Source organism: Anabrus simplex, chromosome 4, assembly GCF_040414725.1.
Source record: "Anabrus simplex isolate iqAnaSimp1 chromosome 4, ASM4041472v1, whole genome shotgun sequence".
Lineage (NCBI taxonomy): Eukaryota > Metazoa > Arthropoda > Insecta > Orthoptera > Tettigoniidae > Anabrus > Anabrus simplex.
This window is the reverse complement of record NC_090268.1, coordinates 377,684,470-377,705,164: the sequence shown is the minus strand read 5'-3', so window position 1 is coordinate 377,705,164 and position 20,695 is coordinate 377,684,470. Positions and strand designations below refer to the sequence as shown.

At 36.1% G+C, this 20,695-nt stretch overlaps 1 protein-coding gene across 1 annotated transcript in view; it reads left to right on the top strand.

Annotated features, from left to right (window-relative positions):
- Positions 1–20,695, top strand: part of stol (stolid) — a 1,115,479-nt gene that overhangs the window by 1,035,446 nt on the left and 59,338 nt on the right. The window contains exon 22 of the mRNA XM_067146569.2: positions 15,985–16,237. Coding sequence (XP_067002670.2) covers positions 15,985–16,237 — 253 coding nt within the window. The remainder of the gene's footprint in view (positions 1–15,984; positions 16,238–20,695) is intronic.

Here is a 20,695-nt window from a genome sequence, read left to right as displayed (position 1 = left end):
GCTTGTCAAAATGTTTGATGGTCAGCCACACTCGTAAGAATAAAATTAGAAGAGATGTTCACAAGAAACTAAATGGGCGAATTTTGTTTCATTTTACATTTTAATGTGTAAATTAATTCAATATTCTCAGGTTTTCCAGTACTGAAAGAGTTTAATGTGTAAATGAATTCAATATTCTCAGGTTTTCCAGTACTGAAAGAGTACAGTACTTATTATTTCAAGCTGAGTTAACACATATGAATCATACATAGAGACACGCTTTGCTGTTGAAAACACATGAGTTATAATACCCTTTATGACTGATTACATAATTAAGGAAAGAAAGAAACATATACACACTTGGGAACAACTGAAATACAATTGTGACATCAGACACATATACAACAAAGTCAGTTAGATAGATAGATAGATAGATAGATAGATAGATAGATAGATAGATATGGTTTATTTTAACTGGCAAAGTTAGGGATACATGCCCCTGTCTTACACTTAACCAGTGAAATACATAACATAAAAATATATAAAATACTGAATAAATGAAAAAAGAGACTGAAACAAATTACTATGGTACTATGCTATCCTGCTGTACTTAAAAATAACTATTATAATACACAATATAAATTAACATTTTGCTTCTTACAAAGAAATTAATATTCAACATACAACGAATTACAATAATAATAATAATAATAATAATAATAATAATAATAATAATAATATAGATAAACGTACTAATATTTACAATTAATTTGTCCAATTCCAGAAATATATCACATTGACGAATGTTACAGTTTTCGTGTGTTTACTGTGGGTGAAAAACATTACAAAAGGGGGATAGGGATAAGGATAACTATGCAGGAAACCACAGCTGAGTACTCTCTAACACTATTGATGAATAAGAAGAAGAAAAAGAAGAAGAAGAGGACTGTCGCACTATGAGCTCGTTTCATAGAGATCTTTTGAACACATACTTTTAAATCTTCTGTGGTTTCATATCCCTCTGACCTCCTGCGGAAGGAAGTTCCATTCACGGCTGGCCACAACAGTGAAGGAATTGTTGTAGGTTGAGGATTTATGCTTAGGAATAGCGAGCAATGTCGAGCTCAGCGCTCTGGTGTTTTTATCATGGTGTTCAGAAAGGCTATAAAATCGTTCATACAGGTAAGATGGGGATTGTAAGGTAAGGATTCGGTGCAATGAAGTCAGGGTATGCAGCTTGCGTCTGTCTTCAAGGCGTAGCCATCCGAGGTCGACGTAAGACTGGGTAACATGATCTGAAAATTTCAGATTACATATAAATCTTACACAGGCATTCTGTGCACATTGTAGTTTATCTTGAAGCTCGGTTTTCACTTCTTTGTAAACTATGTCACGTATGTATGTTGGGTATTCAGCCCGAAGGCTGGTTTGATCCTCTGCAGCTCTGCCAACAGCTGTCATAAATAGCCTAGGCGTCACTGAAGAGGCGTACTAGGGAAATAAGGAGTGAGGTAGTTTCCCGTTGCTTTCCTCACCGAGCCAACCGTTGCTATTAAATATCAGTCTGCCAAGCCCACTGAAATGTATGCACCAACCGACCCTATGAGCGATATTTTCACACCAATCATAACAGGGACTGGCTGTATAAGGAATGGTATTACTAGCATCACTCATACCTCAGTCACTTTCATACTGTCAAAGCCAAGGATGAGACTGAGATAAGTCAATGAAAGTAACAAATTTGATATAGCCCATGCCAGAAGACATAGCGCACTGTAAACACTACATCTCGCCAGCAAGTTACAATAATCGAATATTGGAAGAACGAGGGTTTCAACTAGTTTCTTCTTTAAACTGAACGGAAAAGTAAATTTGAAATTGTTTAATGTGTGCAACGTGGCAAAAACTCGTCTACTCACAGATATTATCTGATCCATCCACGAGAGGTGCTGGTCAATGGTTACTCCGAGATTTTTTACGCTCTTCCGAAAGGGCAAAGCTTGATTTTGAAGTTGTACATCAGGGATGGACATGCGGTAATTACTGAAAATAAGTCTTGGGTGGGCAATTACTATGGTTTGGAACTCTTTTGGGTTCAAAATAAGTCCATGCTGGGAAGACCATTTACTTATGGCCTCTAGATCCATGTTAATTTGCTTGATTGCTGTCGAAACATTTTGCATGGATGTACAATTGTACGTCGTCAGCATAGATATGACGTTTACAATGTGTCAGCTGTTTAGCTAGGTTGTTGATATAGACAGAAAATAGAAAAGGAGCAAGGGTTGACCCTTGTGGGACACCTCTTTTCACATATGCCACGAAGAAGATGTACCTTGATTGACGACACGTTGTTGACGTTCGTGTAAATAAGCTCCGAACCATCTCAGAGTACTGCAGGAGAACCCTGGGTGATAAAGTTTGGATAGGAGCAACTCATGGTCTACAGAGTCAAATGCTTTGCTGAAGTCCAATAATACTAGGATTGTCAGTTTTTGCTCATCAATAGCCTGTCTTATATCGTCAGTCACGCTTAGTAAGGCAGTACATGTACTGTGATTGCATCAGAAACCTGACTGGTGTGGGTCTAATATGTCGTGGTCGTTGAGATAGTTGGTGATTTGATTATGCACAATGTGTTTGAGTCCCTTGGCTACTATTGACAGTATATCTATAGGTCTGTAGTCACTGTTTAGTCTAGGAGATTTTGTCTTCGGTAAAGTATGAACCAGGGCCATTTTCCAGACAGTTGGAAATACACTATTTTGAAGGGAGAAATTGTATATGAATGTCAATACTGGAATAATAGCGTTGATAATGTTCTTTAGCATTATAATACATATATTGTCCACCCCTGTGGATTTAGTTTTAATTCGCATGATAGCCTCTTTCACTTGAAGGGGTGAGACATAACTAAAATAAAATTTGTCTTTGCCTGCGGGTGGTGTGTTGTAATTCGCACACAAAAGATTATCTTTTGCTTCTTCGTTTAATTGTACATGGGAGGATACTGCCCCCTTCTTACCTGGCTACTCAGCCAGAGAACGAGAGTCTCAGTCACAGACCGTTCGTTTTCTGGCTATGCAAAAAATTTTTAAGGGCAGGGTTAGCTTAAGGACTACCAGCTATAAAAATAAACACTAAAAAAAGGTTTTAACATTTATTAAAACTAGCACTCTTCACAAAAACTCAAATTTTAACAAAATCCTGTATTATATTTTGTTTCTTCTCAGCCGGTTTCTTTGAAAATTCGGAATCTCTTCCCCAAATCAATGAATATCTGTAATTATATAGATGAATATTAACCTACATTGACTGAATAAATTAATAATAAATTAAATTTTATGAGAAAGCCTTCTCTGATTAAATCAGATTATTTTAAAAATTAAATAAATATTTCTTCGACTCAATAATTGACAATAATAGGATTAATTCTTTCTCTCATTAATGAAAAATATCAAATAAACTTCTCCTGTCGAATTCTTTTCACAATATTTTTTTCAAATCTTAAATTCTTTAATTAGAATATTTCTACAATTATCATCATAAGATTCTTCCTAAAATTTACATTAATTGGACGCAGCGTCTTTCATTAATATCACCTACGATGAAAAATTTTAACTATGTAAAAGTTACAATTACTGACTTTGTGAGTTCCATCCATGGGCATAACCCTTGCTTATTCACTTTTTTCTGATACATCAAGCCCTATTCTTATTTTGAAATAAAATTTACTAAAGATTAACATCTCCACAAGATATAATTGACACAAAATCATGAAAAATTGATCAGAACACACGCAGTGGATAAGAGATCAAGTCAAATATCATCAAGGAAAATATCACAATTCACAAAATATTGATAAATCAAACACACCACACTCACACTAGGGTACACGGGAATATTAAATAATATTTACAACGAATACTAGTCCTTGATTATTATTTTTAAATTTTAATCTAAATCATGGAAGATTTCAGATGACGGTATCAGTTAAAGAAATACCATTGCGACGAATTGGACTGTGATGACGTCAGGATTATCACTTCAATAATGAAATTAAATTCAACAACGATGTTCAAGAGAATGTTAGAGATAAATATTGTCCGAAAATATTATATAGCACGCCCTTATCGCAGGTTAAAATAAATATTCGCGTCTATGGTCCATGAGTTGCGACATTATTATTATTCTCATAATATCATGACCATCAATTAACACGTGCTCCAGTTGAAGAAATTATGTTTAGTAACATATTCTCTTCTCAATAGACTCAACTAATGGATCCATAAATAAAACACCTAATAATTGATCTATCTCCCAAGTCCACAAATATCACAAGTATAACAACTGTAACAAGTACAGTAAATGCAACAATGCAAAAACACAGTAAACGCAGAAAAATGCAGTAAATGATCCGTCAGGATTCAGCCGTATTCCAGGCTTACATCTGCTTAATTAGAGCACATATTAACGTCATATAAGAGCAAACAAAATTTACACTCATGACCTTATTTTATCTTTTAACATGAGATGAAGTTAAATTATTATTATTATTATTATTATTATTATTATTATTATTATTATTATTATTATTATTATTAGGGGCGGATTTATATGACCTAAAAATGTATGAAATATGTATGCACTTATGACCTATAAAATTCAAAATATGACTTAATGAATAGCATCTACGTTACATAGAAGCACTTTTATTACGATTGCTACAGGCTGCAATTAATTTACAGTTTAAAAAATGTTTAATTCTTCGAAATCTCTAACCCAAAATCAACTAAAATGATGAATATTTCATGAACTCGTTAAGGTTACACTGCATACTCCTAGGCAAGGACGGACTCTGTGGAAGACATAAACACTACAGTCAATTTTACTGTTCAATATTCAGTCAGTTTTAATTTATACACAAATATATGTTATTTGAATGAAACTTTCATACCTGATCTAGTCTCCATTATCAGAATAATTGCAATTTATGACCACATGCATCTTAAGATTGTTGAATTAGAATCCCCTCCTGTTGTCGTTGAGTAAGGTCTTGTAGCAAGAAAATCTTCTTTCGACATCACATGATGTAACGGGAGCGTACTTGAATAGAGTTAAATCACTTGGAGAAAATTTCTGGAAATCTGCAGATGAAGGGTTTCCACAAAGAATGTCACTTATTCCATGCAGGTACACAAGTCCACTATTTTCTTCCAGTACATTTTCTAATTTTCTACACACCCTAGATGCTATTGTCCCTTTTGCAAGCTGTAATTCCTGTTCAGTGCACTTTACAACATCCAGTGCATCGCTTAGTTCTGCATCTGAAACTTCTAGTTGCGTGATTGCTCCAGATAAAGAATTAAAATCGGACTTTATGTAAGCCAGGTCCGCTTTTAATGTAGTGCTTGAAAATAAATCTTGAGTGGTTTTTATGGAGGACGATTCTGCAGGATCAAAAGTCTTCACGATCTTCTCCACGACATGTAGGTTGTTGCAGTAGTACACTGCGGCATCAAGCCAAGTCCCCCATCGCGTTATAACTGGCTTGGGAGGTAGGGGTAGTGAAGGTGCTTCTTCTTGAAATTTCTGAACACGAAGTGGAGCTTTGACAAACACTTTCTTACAGTTCGATATTAATTTATCAACTTCAGGGTAGCTACTTCTAACTTCTTCAGCTGCCCTATGCAAGGCATGTGCAAGACATGTCACATGTATCATTTTCGGATATAGCATTTTAAGTCCCTTGGCTGCCTTCATCATATACGGAGCAGCGACAGTTACAAGTAGAAAAATGTGCTCCCTCTTTGCCCCGTTTGGCCACAACAGATTCATTGAATTGTCGAAGAGAACTGCAATGGTGGAATGGTTTGTCTTCTCTAGCACTTCACATGTCAGGAGGAACATATCTCCAGGCCGGTCTTTTTTCAGCGTGCCAATGATCACATTTGCTACATATCTTCCATCCACATCTGTGGTCTCATCTATTGAAACCCATATCTTACTGTCTCCCACGCCACGCCTTATTATATCCAATATCTCTTCATAACAAGGGGTCAGATAGTCCTTCCTGAGAGTAGATTCGTCGGGAACAGAATGCTTTGTATATTTTTCAAGAAACTGTCTGAAGCTTCGGCTGTTAAGTTTCTTTAAAGGGATATTAGACGGAACCATCATCTTGCAGAGATCTTGTGAAAATTGTGAACACTGTGAACTTGATGTCGGGGTTTCGAATAGCAGACGTTGCCTATATTCGAGTGCAGAATATCTAGTTACACAATTCTAATGTTTTACAGTATTACGGTGTTGTTGCACAGAGAAGCGTTTTTCGGCAGTAACTTTTACCTCACACAATTTACAGAATAATTTCACTCCATCCATACTGAATATGTTTTCACCGAACTCGCGAACAAAACTTCGCAACTTTCCACAAATTGAGACTTTCGTTTTAGGCATATTGAAAGGAACTGAATGACTGAAGCTCCCTAATGACCAAGGTCATTCAGTGTGTTGAAGGTGGAAGAGGGAAGGGGAAGGGGAGAGATAAGAACAACGACAAATAACTGCAGAATTACCTCTTCTTCCGTGTAAACAATAGCCCGGTTTCCAGGAATTGACCCAGCTAGCAAACAATAGCTCCTACCTGTTAGAAACATTCCATACACTACTTTATAATGGTTCTTCAGTAGTATATTCCAGTCTATCCTGAAAAATAATTTCTAGAGCTTATTCTGATTTTTATAATATGAAATTAAAATGAAAATTATCAAAATATGCCGTTATAATGATATTTTGTTGAAAATATGCCATAAAACTTAAGAAAGCCAAAATATGCATTTATATGCCCAATAAAACCTGTTTAATTTTGATTATCATGCTTGGAAACGTGTTGAAAATACAAGACTGTAAGATATAATGTTACGGGAAAAAATATGACTGGTCATAGAAATCCGCCCCTAATTATTATTATTATTTTTATTATTATTATTATTATTATTATTATTAACTATGCGTGGTCACAAATCCGCATATGCTAAAGCTTGATGAAATTATCTGATGACTCTAACATGTTTGAAATCCCTCCAAATATCGCGATATCGTCGTGGAACATATGACGTAAAGAAACATACTAATATTCTGTCCCATATGATTTTAAATAAATTATTATTTAATTTCAAATTAATTCATAATTATCGGAGAGGTCTGTTATTTTTAATATACTCCTGTACTACTGAATTGGGACAGTAAGAATACATTTCAAAGACATACACACAGCACTGACTATCTATAGAGTCCAATACACACTCACACACAATATTAAACTACCTCGCATCCAGGAAAGAAGAAATGAAATGTCTAACTACTGCAACACTAACAGAAATCTAAGCAAATGAATAAGGAAGAGTAAAGTCTACATTTTAGATACACGATTTACAGATTTAATTTTAATTAATATGGTACTTAAGTGAATGTTAAAGCTGGATTTTGACCGATGACCTTAGACATGGGACAGGTCACCCACCATCGAACTCCGTCCCCCTCATGTCCGAAGTTGCCTCACATTTTAGCACATCATAGCAGCTGCGAGGATGAACATGGAATGACAGTGGACTTCCTTTGGCTGGTGTGCTGGCATCTTGAAATTATTTTGAGCTCCACAGAGTCTTCCTTTTCTGTTTTTCCAGTAAAGAATAAGCTGAAACTAACAAACAAGTCTTAAAACGTGTCCAAAACACACACGCGATGAGAAATGTTATGAACTAATACGTATCTTTTCTGATGGTCTTCTAAATTCGTAGATCAAACTTTTATAATAATCTGAACTGCCAAATAATCGAATCCAGGAAGGTTTATTAATTTAGCATCGGCAGATTTTCCAAGTAGCAGCAGTCATAAGAAGCATTCAGAATTAGACGCAGGCTAAGACGAGAATTCACAGTAGAAGAATGAAGAATGAACAATGAAGAATGAACAGTTCTTTTGGGAAACACCTCATTATAATTGTCTTGAGATGAGGGTGTGTTGCCATAATCCTTTCTGATTGGTTCATAGCTTGCACTCGAGCGGGTGTTATAATTTTATTGGTTGGTTACAGTTAGACGTAGGACGGACTTGACATTATCGATCAACAGGGTTTAGAAATCTCCCCCACCAGTCATGTGGCATACAGCTGTCTATCAGGCGTATAAAAAGTTTCCAGCTCTCCTCTCTCACCTTGGAAATTCCAGTTCCGAGCTGCTCACCTCACGGTGATACTGAACTGGGAAAATTTACACCCTGGCTGATGAAATAATATTTTAACACACTGAGATATTAAAATATTCCATCTTTTACCAATTTTGAAGGGGACAATACGAAGTGATTATTCAATTCATCAAAAGAAACTTCCAAATCGTCTATCTTGTCCGGTTTATTTAGTCAAAAATGGCGGATTGACTTCCATAAAGTAGCGGGTCTTACGTCAGGTTTTATAAGGTTATGGATGTACCATAGTCGAGCGTTTCTTACTGTCTGAGTCGTTTTATTATGTAGTCGTTTGTAATAGATAAAGTTTTCCTCTGTCAGGTGATGTTTATATTTCCTATGAGCTGCATTCCGCTTAGCCATCATTGCTCTAATATCATCATTTAGCCATGGGGAGAGTCTTTTACAGATGCGTATATGTGCATGTTTGTCAAAAATATGTATTATCATGTTATTGAAAGTGATGACCATGTCGTCAATATTAGTTTTATGAGTTATCTCCTGCCACGGCATGAAAAAAGTGTCTTCCAATAATTTTTCGTTGTTAATACGGCTATAGTCTCAGTAAGTTACGTATTTAGGTTTGTGTTTGGGGCATTGTAGTGCATAAGACATAAAGATAATGTCATGGGCTGACAATCCGTGAGCAGATGTCTGGCCGTGATATAATACTCTGTCAGGATTGTTCATTACTATTAGGTCCGGTAGTGTGTGTGAAGTTTTAGTGTGGTGAGTGGGAGAAAGTGGGAGGATCACTATGCTGCATGCCTGAAATGTATTCAATAGATGCGTGGCTTCGGAATAATCTGGATCTAGAAGGTTTGTGTTGAAGTCTCCCATCATTATAAAATGTTCGTATATAAGTAACAATCTGTTAAGATCAGTAAGTCATTCAGACTGCGAGCTTTAGGTGGTTTGTATACAACACCTACCAGGCATTTCACAGCAGCGACCTGTATCTCTATGAATATGTACTCAGGTTTATGCTTGTACTGTTGAGGCGACTGACAGATAATTTGAGGTTTCAAGCGCGAAGAAACAAAAGCACAGACCCCACTGCCCCCTTTACCAAACCTCTCATTTCTCAGAAGACAGTAGCCAGGTAATTCCAGATTCTTAGCCTGATGTTTGACTTTCAACCAACTTACACTGCATAAGATGATATCAAAGGACAGTGGAATGAAAATCGCTTTTAGTTCGTTTATACGAGTTTGTGAAACTAGACTCTGGGCATTAAGGTGACATATGTGAAGTGCGCTTTTATGTCTATTTAGGGCTGACTGGAGAATGTGTGTTGTAGCTTCAAGGGGTGGGGTTCGAGTCAATGGACTAGCAGGTAAACAGGTTGAAGGGATGGGTGGGGAAGGGGAAGTGTGACAAGGAAAAGTATTGCTATGGTTAGAGGTATTACTGCAATTAGTGTTATGCATTGCCAATTGCTAAAATGAAAACTAACTAGAAGTAGAACACAGCATGTGAATACATCTAATGGATAATCAGCAATTTACGTATTTCAGATAGCTAAATTGTCTATAATAATAATAATAATAATAATAATAATAATAATAATAATAATAATAATAATAATAATAATAAATAATATAATAAAAATAATGATGATGATGATGATGATGATGATGATGATGATGATGATGATGATGATGATGATGATGATGATGATGATGATGATGATGATGGTAACGTGCAACAGCAGATTAGGCGTATAGAATAACTCGAGTAGGAGCTTATTCTACGTAGTGTTGATGTTAGATCTATGTAGATGTAAATATGGGGGCCTGACTTAAATTAGAACCAGTTAGAAAAATGATTAAAGAGCAAGTCGATCGACAGGTGGTAGGATAAGAAGACAGATAAGCTAATAGATATTTAGATCAATTAATATGGTAAATGGATGGATAGGTAGATAGACAGATAGATAGATAGACAGATAGATAGATAGATAGATAGATAGATAGATAGGGTTTCTTAAACTAAATAAAAAGATAGCTTCTCAGCTATGACTTACGGTAAAGGATGGGAGTGGACTCACATTGTCAAGTGATAAAGCAGCACTCCAACAGAACCTTATGCCATAGGAAGTTCCTTTAACTGGCAAACTCTTAATTTCATCCCATCCGCCTTCTTGATTATGATGTCTCCTGAATCCGCCCAAGTGTTCGTAAGTCCAAAACGCTGGATTGCTGTCTTCAAGATGGACATTCTGATAGCCGTAAGATCTTCACGGATTGTTGTAGATGATCCTTTGAGTTTCCTTTTCTACGTAAAGACGTCCTGCCGTGAGCGATAAGACACAAATTTCACTAGGATAGGTCGTGTTTTTTCTGGAGATCGAGGTCCTACTCTGTGACACCTATCGATGTCATTAAGTCTCACATCTGCACCTACTGCTTTGCACACATTGAGCACTAGTTCATCGCAGTTTTCATTCGAACTTTCAGGAATGCCGAAAATTCTTACATTATTTCTCCTGCTATATTGCTCCAATGAATCATACTTAGCTTCCATATCCTCCTTCAGTTTGCGGATTTCCGCCTCCTTCTTATCTGACAATGCTTTGATATTAAATTTTAAACTTATTCCAAGTTCTTTTATGACCACTTCTGTTATGCAGGTTGAAATGGCCTGCACAATTTTTTCTAGGAAGCTGTCCGAGTTAATGAAGTCGTCCAGCGTGCACTTCACGAGGTGGTCTACGTTGACAGCACTGGCAATGGCTGGGCTTCCAACTCCGTTGTTTCAGCGTCCCATTTTCTTTACAATGCGAATTTGGAAGAAAAATAAGATCAGTACCAACAAAACATGTGTGTATATTGATTGGTAAATACAAATGTAACACTTCCGCAAATTTTTGTCACTTTCACTGCTGTATAACACCTTCAAATCACTTGATTACTGTGGAGCCTCACTCACATCCGTTACCAAGCATGACCTAAGCAGGAGTTAGGAGAGATATGAGCTCACAAAAGACAAAGGCTGGGGTCAAGGAGCAAAACATGTGATGGCATCCCATGCTATCCCCTCCCATACGTGATGAATGAGCAGGGAGCTCGCTCATAGGGAAAACACCGTGTGTTGCCAGAGTAAAATCTATCTGATCATGCTGTACAAAGGTATTGTTTATTTATGAATAATGTTTATGTCTTGTTCCTCACATTCATCAGTGATGTATTTGGGGAGAATGCGGAAATATTGTACTTCTTAGACCCAGGTTACAGTGAGTACAACAAGGTGGAGACTCTTTTGTATTTTAATATTGAAAACATTTCTTAGCAGACAAAGTAGGGGTTCCCATAGTACGAAAAACATAAAATTGAGCAATTTCCTAAAGTCCATTCAACACTCCATGTTGTACGATGTCGGCATGTAAAAGATCTCTGGTGGTACATTTGGTATTTACCCGACAAAATTAATTAAATCTCAGCCATAGACGCCCAAGAGAGATCCGGTTTACTCTAGGTCCGCTAGATGGCAGACAGAGTAAGCCGGAACGTCGAAATTGACGAGCAGACAGCCAGATGGCGTCAAATCGAAATGTCTGCAAACGGTAGCTGAGGCTATACGATTATTATTATTATTATTATTGAGCAATTTCCTCAATTGTGCCAAACGTTGAAGGACTAAAGGGCCCGGAAAGGCTTTCCAAATTGTGAATCTTGGACAGCTCTATCAAACTAAAAAAACAAATTTCGAAAATCACTTCTGGCCTAAATGTAGTTCCAGAAAAACAGTCTAAATTCGCTTGTTTCTTTACTCATTTCCTTTTTTATTCAAATCCTAGCCAAATGAACTTATTTGCATAATTATTTCTGTAATGTGTTCCTTGGTTCAATACCCTCTGGTGCTTTTTGATTGTTTGAAAAATGTCCACACCGAATGTAGTTATAAGGGGTTTCGTGAAATTCTGCATTGACTCACATTAGCGCTCGCAGCGGTGCTTACGTGAAAGAAAGCATTGACTCACATTAATGTTCACAGTGGTAGAAAAAGACAATTTGCTAATCTAATCGACCGGATAACGTTGATTAAGAAAAGGATTGAAAATTTTAGGAATAAATAAAGAATATATTCTCATACTTTATTATATTTTATTTACCTAAAATTCATAGCTCATATCCCTAGGATGTTTTCAACATTGGGTTGTTGTCTAAAGCCCTTTATGTGGATTTTTGGATGGCATTATATAGTTTCACCATATATAACTCCTTATCATTTAGCACAAAGCTTCTCAACACTGAGACATAATCCTCAAAATCACTGTGGAATCATACTGCCGGCAATTTGTTGATCCATCTTCATGAATGGCAACATGTAGGCATCATGTAATGTTAACATCACCTGACTGGAATAACCTCCTTACTTAACAGATATGAATCCTATTGAACATCATAAAAATTGATTGAAACAAGCTATTTTTTGGACCTCCTAACTGACTGCACAATCTGAAAGACACAAAATGTCACCAAAGAGTGGGAGACCAAAAATGGTTTGGTAGACTGGTAAATGATATATCACAGAGGATATAAGTTCTTATCATTGGAAGGAGAAGAGTTGTGTGATATTTAAGTTTCTGTAGTTAGCATGCATTAGCTAAACTGAGAAAGTAATACTCTGTTCTTGAACACAAATCCATTTCTTTGTTGTTGGTGAGCAGTAAGTATATAGGCATGTTACATTTACGTGTCGCATTCCCATTTCCGTGTTAATTGTCATGATGTTTCAATGCAAAAGTAATGCAAAACTCCTTTTTTTTGTATATGCCTCTAAGAAACAGTGACTTGACTTTCCATGTAAGTACATGTGGATAGAGTACACATAAAAGAAAGACGTGGGACGAGCTGCAGCCTTTGTCAGTGGAGGATAGAATAAGAATGGTGGTAGTCATTACTGAGAAGCAGACGCTGTTATGAGGTTAAGTGGAGGACGGATAGGCAATACAAGAGTATGGCACAAAGGAGTGGTTGTTTAATGTTAAGGCCAGGTGCTTCCCTAGACTGAGCACCAGTTGATGTCCAATTTCGGAATCTCTTAGAGCAAGAAGGTGGGGAAATGGTGTTAATGTCTAATGACTTAAATGAGACAGTAATCTAACGGGATTTGATGGACCCAAGTGTGAGTGGCGACAGGGGAATCCATCTTATGAGTTTCGTTGGCACTGCGGTGGTCACATATCTGTTTGGCTGGAGTGTTAGTAGTTAATCCAATGTAGAAAGCTGGGCAGAATTCACATTGAAACTAATAGATGATGTTGGTTGAAGTGCAGTCATGACAACCTTGTATGGAGAAGACTTATTGGTAATGCTACAGGTGGAAATGGTGCTGGGTAGAGAGGAGGTTATTTCTATTTTGTAATCTGGCATAATCTAGTTGATTTTAGAAATACGATTTTTAATCATCAATACAAATAGGCCTTTCCTTTTTTGTGAAGGCACAAAATAACTCATATCTATCAAAATAAAAGATGGATTTGTAGAGTTTCTGTAAACATTGTATGGAACTCAGATACACATTGCTACAATACAAGAGGAAAAGACTTTCTGATCCTAGGCCACAAGCTTAGACTTTTCAAAACAAAACCTAGCTAAGTTATAGGAGTTTAAAAATGTTAAATCCTTGCCAGGAAATATCAAAGCTGGTGAGGAATATTCGGAAAAGTAAAACTTTTACTCCACCCAGCCATTTATGTTTTTGCAATTTTATCCAAGCTGTTATATGCATTACAGATTATCTCTGCTTATTATGTTATGAATATATATATGTATGTATTATCACTAAGTATAATCCTTACAAAATATCTTGTATAAATACTATAGGTTGAACATAGAAATATTTGACATTTGTTGTATGAAGATACTGTAAGTTACTGAACAATCAAGTTTACTTTAATTTACTTGTATGCCTCAAAATCATCTAGTGTTCTCTTCATTTAAGGTAGAGTATAAGTAATTACAGTATAGTCTCTGTGATTTGAGGTGTGGACGGGACTGAGACTACCTTGAACTATAGAGAAACTCAGACTTAAGAAATTAACATTAAAAATCCTGTTAAACATGACAACATTACAACACAGTAGTTTAGAAAGAAAATAACAAAGAAAGAAAGAAAGAAAGAAAGAAAGAAAGAAAGAAAGAAACAGATTTCCTTACACTAAAAGAAAATTTCAATTGTCTTTTCAAAATAAAAAGCCTGTTTAAATTAAACATTGTAGGGCCTATTTCAGTAGTGATGAAAACAAAAACATATTTTATCAATTTTTTTGAAAATTGAGAAGCGTATTATTATATTTAGATTCACAATTAAGTATTTATTTATTTTCCACCTATTTATTTGTTTGTTTTAATGTTGTCAATCTTATGTTAATTTAAAACCCCTGGGCTGTTGTTCAACATAACACATAGCTGCCTGTAGTTTAGCATGCCGTTCGCTATGACTCATCAGCGGTACAGTAACTATCACATCCTCGTCACTTTCACACCGTATTGGTGCACTCATCATTTCTATGATAGTAGTATATGTAATTTCCAGCTGTTCATCATCTTTTAGCCACTCCACAATGTCTGTCTTGTTGATGCTTTCATAATCTGGAAGTCTTAAGGAGGTTAGACAATGGCTGGTTATCTTCATAGTTGTTCTCCTCCTTACTTTCTTCCAATTTTGTTTCCATGACTTAATTAGTGTTTCTGTCTGTATTTCAGTCCATAACTCAGCCACCCTGTACATAATATACTTCACTGTTATTTTTTTAAAGCTCCAAGAATGCTATCCTCATCTTCTGTCCCTCATAGAAGACATCATAGCAACCAGCACCAATAAATTTTCTTCAGGCGTTTCTAAACATCATGAAAGTTTGCTTTTTCATGATAAACCAGGTGGACAGAGCCTCATTCGTTTTCTTGTACTTTTCAATGTCTTTTGTCGAAAGATTCATCAGAACACTTGTTGGATGAAAATGTATCAAGTTTATTTCTTTTCTGTCGCCACCAAAACCATATTCGCAGCGAGCTCTTAAATAGTCTCATCCTTTTCAAGTCTTCTTAATGCCTCCAACTTCACTTTCAAGGTAACAAATTTCCTAGTGAGTTTTGTACTTTTGTCAGCACTCATAGTGAGTAAAAACAAAACATTACCTACTTCGAGAAATGTAATGAACTACAACCATGTGCACAAACCATAGGGTCAAAAACCAACTGATTAATTTTTAGAATGTGGTGCAATGTAGGTGACTGGGAGTAGTGGAAAGGGTTAGGAGTTAGAGGAACAGCCAGACGGTGTTCAAGTTCAATCTCCCATGTGTTGTGTTCAACTTTTGACTTATATAAGGTACTCACGCTCCAAAAATTCATTCAAATTCTTCAGTGCAGGTTCATGGGAATATTGAACAATAGAGACTCGAAATACTGAGACTCTACTGTATAGGATAAGTTATAATCATGAAATATATACTCCCAGAAATATTTGGAAGGGGATTACTTTGCTCACATCGCTAGTTTAATAGGAAGAATGTAACACAGAAAAGAATGACCTACATAGACAAGTACACAAAAGCAAAACAAACAGAACACAAAGAAGAATATTTTGAGTTGATTGTTTCTCTTTTCAATATTGATCACTTAATTTTTAAGTCATTCAATGACTGTTGAAGAAAGTAACAACAATAATATTGTTTTTCCCCTTTAAATAAGAGTCACCATTACCATTATCACTGATAAAAAAATCTTGATTGTAACTATTGGATTTCAGACACTTCAGTGAGAACAATCGGCGAGCTATTGATGAGGTGTGGTACAAACGAGCTGTAGATCAGTACAACATTGAGCCTGACAGCTTTGTTTTCTCGGTCCCTTTTGATGCTGGAGCTAATCCCAAGACCCTTGTGACTGCCACTCATGCAATTTTTGTTGAAAGCAAAGGTCATAAAGCCCCTGCTGCTGTAGTTGGTCTCCAGTTTCAGCATGCAACTCTCGCTGCGCATTTTCTGAACATTACCTCGGCTGTAAGTAGAACATACATAATATAATTTTACTTTAAAGTCATTATCTGTAGTTATTCTCATCTTAAATCTAAAGTAGTATAGAAATGTCAAGATTCCACAGTCTGTTAAATTACTGTTTAGTTCATTTTCCAGGCTGAACCATGTTGGTGTTTTATGTGCCATAATTCCAGGTTGCCAGTGTTTGAATACATTGCAATACATAAAACAACAATACTGTTCAATTTCAAAAAAATAACTAGATAGTAGTATAGAAATGTTTTCTGATTGATTACTGCAGTGGGAAGTCTTTAAACTCTTGCAGTAGCATGTACTGTATTTCTCCGAATCCCAGGTGACCCTGAATGCAAGACGACCTCCGCTTTTACCTTTAAAAAACATCAGTCAGGCTTAAAAAGTTATTTGTGAAATCATAATCTTATGTATAATGAATTACACATTTAATTTGAGAAAAATAATAAACACACACAAGTATCATATAAATTTTACCTACTTTCCTAATCATTTTCATTAGAGCCATCTGACATTGCCTTTGAAAGTTCCAGGAATTACTCTCTTGCGCCACTTCGTGAGTCTGCATTATATCACATCTCATGTTACCGCACACATAACTCACAATTTCATCTTCTACTTCTTTAAAGCGTCCTTGTTGCCTGCCACCGAATGCCTTTCTTGTGGAGTACACATTTTAAATATATCTTTGTCTTTATGCCAACACCGAACAATGGCTTTAATTATGGCATATTTTCTTGCGTCTGAACCATTATTCATTATTTCTGTGTATTTAATAACCATTAACTTAAAACTGGCATCATAATATCCATGAAAACCCATTGAAAACTTGCCTTTAATACCTATTCTATACATCTCTACAATACGATGATCTGTCATGAAAATATTCCTGCTGTCTATAGAAATGTTACTTCTACTTAGCATTCTAGAATTATTGGTTGCTGCTAGACACACATCTCACTTGCCAGCTTCGGCCAGCTTCAGCAGATAGCGATGTATAACAAAGGCACACACGTTGAAGGTCGATGAGTTTCATGCACGAGCAAGGGATAAAGGGAAGCAGTGTGGTTGCCGTGGTAAATGCCAGTAGCTGCCAGTCATGTTCATTACTGTTAGGTCATGAATGCAAGTCAACCTTGATTTTTCACATTAAAAGAAAGCCTTAGATATGGAGAAATACAGTAAATAGTCAGTGGGATTGTCAGTGGCAGTGTACTTGTTAACCAAACTTAAGGAAAGAAATCTGTTATTTACCATTCTTTCATTCCATCATTATGCATATTCCTGTGTTTTGTTCAAAGTGTTGAACTTGAAGTTGCTGTTGTTTTATATCAAAAATGTATTGACCTTACAGGCAAGTTATTACACAAGATAAACCGTTGAAAACCCCACTAAGTGAGGTTTTATGCGAGAGCCCAAATTGTTGGTGCTCATATTGTTTAAACAACAAACCTTTGTTACTACTTCACATTTCAGAGAAGTAACAATTTATAGAAATAAAAAAATAGACCAAAAAGTATCAAAATTGTCTAGAAGCTTTCTTTAACAATCACTCATTGGCACAACAGTTTAATTCAGTACTAAAACTTAGCAGATGTAATAAAAAAGATTTGGAAATAAAACTTATATTAAACTCCACCCATTGTTTGTTCCAATCAAATCATACACTTTGACTAATTTTTTTACTTCTTTTGAAACTCAAAATAATAAGGAACAAATTAATATCAACCTAAAAAGTAAAAACTTCCATTTTGAAAGTTGAATAAAATCATATTTTGAACTATCCTTCCATACAGAGTAGATCCAAGGTCTATGTTATTAAAAATAAAAATCTCTCTCTCTCATATCAAGGGGTCTGCTCAAGGCTTAACAGCTCCATTCAATGGACGAATCTCCATCATCAGCATCATATGCTCTTGCTGCATATTATGAACACTGCAGAGAGGTTTGGAATTGAATCCAGGTTTTTGGCATGCAATGTAGTGATATATTGTTAACCACCACCTCTTCTACCCTGCTGGTGTCAACATTTTGATGATTTTTTTTTTTTTTTTTTTTTTTTTTTTCATCAACAGGACTCATACTAGCTAACCATGGTGTCAGGCCATACAGACTTCACACCTTAAAGTGTTCATCAGGATGCATTCAACTAATATGTATTTTAACTCCTCTTACAGAATTACAGGACTTTCCACTGTACAAACACTTTTGGGTTTATCAGTTGATCAAATCACTGGATTTGTCAGGTCCACAGATGAGCAGACTCTATGCTACATATATAGCCTCACATAGGAATACTAGTTATGGTACATTGTGATTTATTGACTGACCAAGATTCCATAGGAACAGCACCAATGTATAATTTTGAGGTATTTAGTAAAAAAAAAAAAAATGCTGAGTTGACTGTAACTCACTGTATAGCAATAAAAGTAAGGTTAAGGAAACACAGTCCATGCACAGATAGGTTAACATAAATGTTTATATACCGGTATAATGAAGTCTGTCACCAGTAATCTCTTAAATGCTGACATCATACAACATGAAGTGTCGAACAGATTTCTTTTCTGCCCATTAAAAATCTTACTGCTACTGTCTCTGCTGCTTGTGCTTGGATTGCAGAGGTTGACACGTTACCGCTGATCCACACATGGAGCTATTTTTTTCAGTAGTTTACTGAGATGAAATTTTGAAGTTAATTCTCTTCCTCATCAGATTTGACAAGAGTGATCACTCTGTTCTTTTACCACACCTTGGGAATTTGACATCTATTCACATGGTTGGTGAAGAACTGTACAACTCTTACCTTGAGCATTAGTCCAAAATTCTTAATATCCTTCTCCTGAATGTCATCCAAACCTGCTGATTTTCCACATCTGTATTAAGTAACATTGTGGCCATGATTGCTAAGGTGTTAAGTCTGACCCTGTGGTTAGCTGGTTCAGTCCCACTGGTAAAAATTATTTCACCATCAGAATGTTCTTTCCATTAAAATTAGGAAAGAATTTGCCAAAATGTTTGTGTGGAGTGTTTTGTTGTATGATTGCAAAACATGGGTCTTTGGAAAACAGGATATAAAATGCCTGGAAGCAATGGAAATGTGGATATGGAGGAGGATGCTGAAAATTAGTTGGACAGAGGAAAAGTCAAACAATAGGGTCCTTAAGGAAATAGACAAAACAAGGGAATTGATTAACACTGTAGAAAAGAGGAAAATCAAAATCCTTGGCCACACACTTCGACATAACACATTCCTCACGACAATGCTGGAAGGAAAAGTTCTGAGTAAGAAGGGAAGGGGAAGATCAACGAAGAAGTATCTGGATTCTGTGATGGACAGGCTGAATTTGAAAAAATATGTTGACCTGAAATGCTCAGCAGAGACAAATGTGGTTGCAGCAACAAGGCCTTACCCTTAGGATATGAATGAATAAATCAGAATGTTGGCCGGCAGGGAAGGAGAGGTGGTGGTACACAATTTCTAATTACTAGATTGAATGCCAAAAACCTGGGTTCAATTCCAAACCTCTCTACATTGTTCATGTGGTGTGAGAGCATATGACGCTGTTGGTGGTGTTTCATCTATCGGATGGCAACATTAACTGTTGAGCAGACGCCTTGGTGTTATTCGTCAGGAGTAGGCTATATATCAACACCAGGTTTTACCCTCTTCCTACCTTATCACCACCACCACCACCACCACCACCACATCCAGATGCACAGGTCACTTATGGGCATCAAATAGAAAGGCACACATCACACAATATCAAAATTTAAAAAAAAATTTAAAAAAATAAAAAAAAAAAAACTAAGGTTTCAGTAAAGTCATTCCTTCCTTCTTAATCCTCTCATCAAATATTAGACATTGTAAATTATTTATCTTCTCATTCAAGAGTAATGCTGTCTGGTTTTCAGTGATGTTTAAGTGTTCAATAGTCCTTGTCAGGTTGTGTTAAGGCTCCATGCTTTGCGGCTGATTCTTGTCGAATTTAGGTCTGGTTCTAATATACCTTCCACTGTCGTTCCCTCCAGAGGATTTCTAAGGTGGCCAGCTATGACTGCAGTAAAACCAGGGATATACAGTGGAACCTTGATTCATCATTTTCAGTGGGATAATGAATAAAAAGAAAAAGTTACAGACATGGGAAATGATGGATGTGGGAAACACCAGTTATAAAGCAATAGCAAACATAATACTTAAAAATAAAGCACATATAGGAGCACATAATGATAAATAATTGATTAAATTATTACAGTACACATTTTATACCTTCACACTTCTTGCAAACAAATTATCATGATATTTTCTTTTAATATCTTTTGGAAAAGTTCTTAATAGTCATCCCACACGTGTTCGATTGGTGAGAGATCCGGAGAGTACGCTGGCCACGGAAGCATCTGTACACCTCGTAGAGCCTGTTGGGAGATGCGAGCAGTGTGTGGGCAGGCATT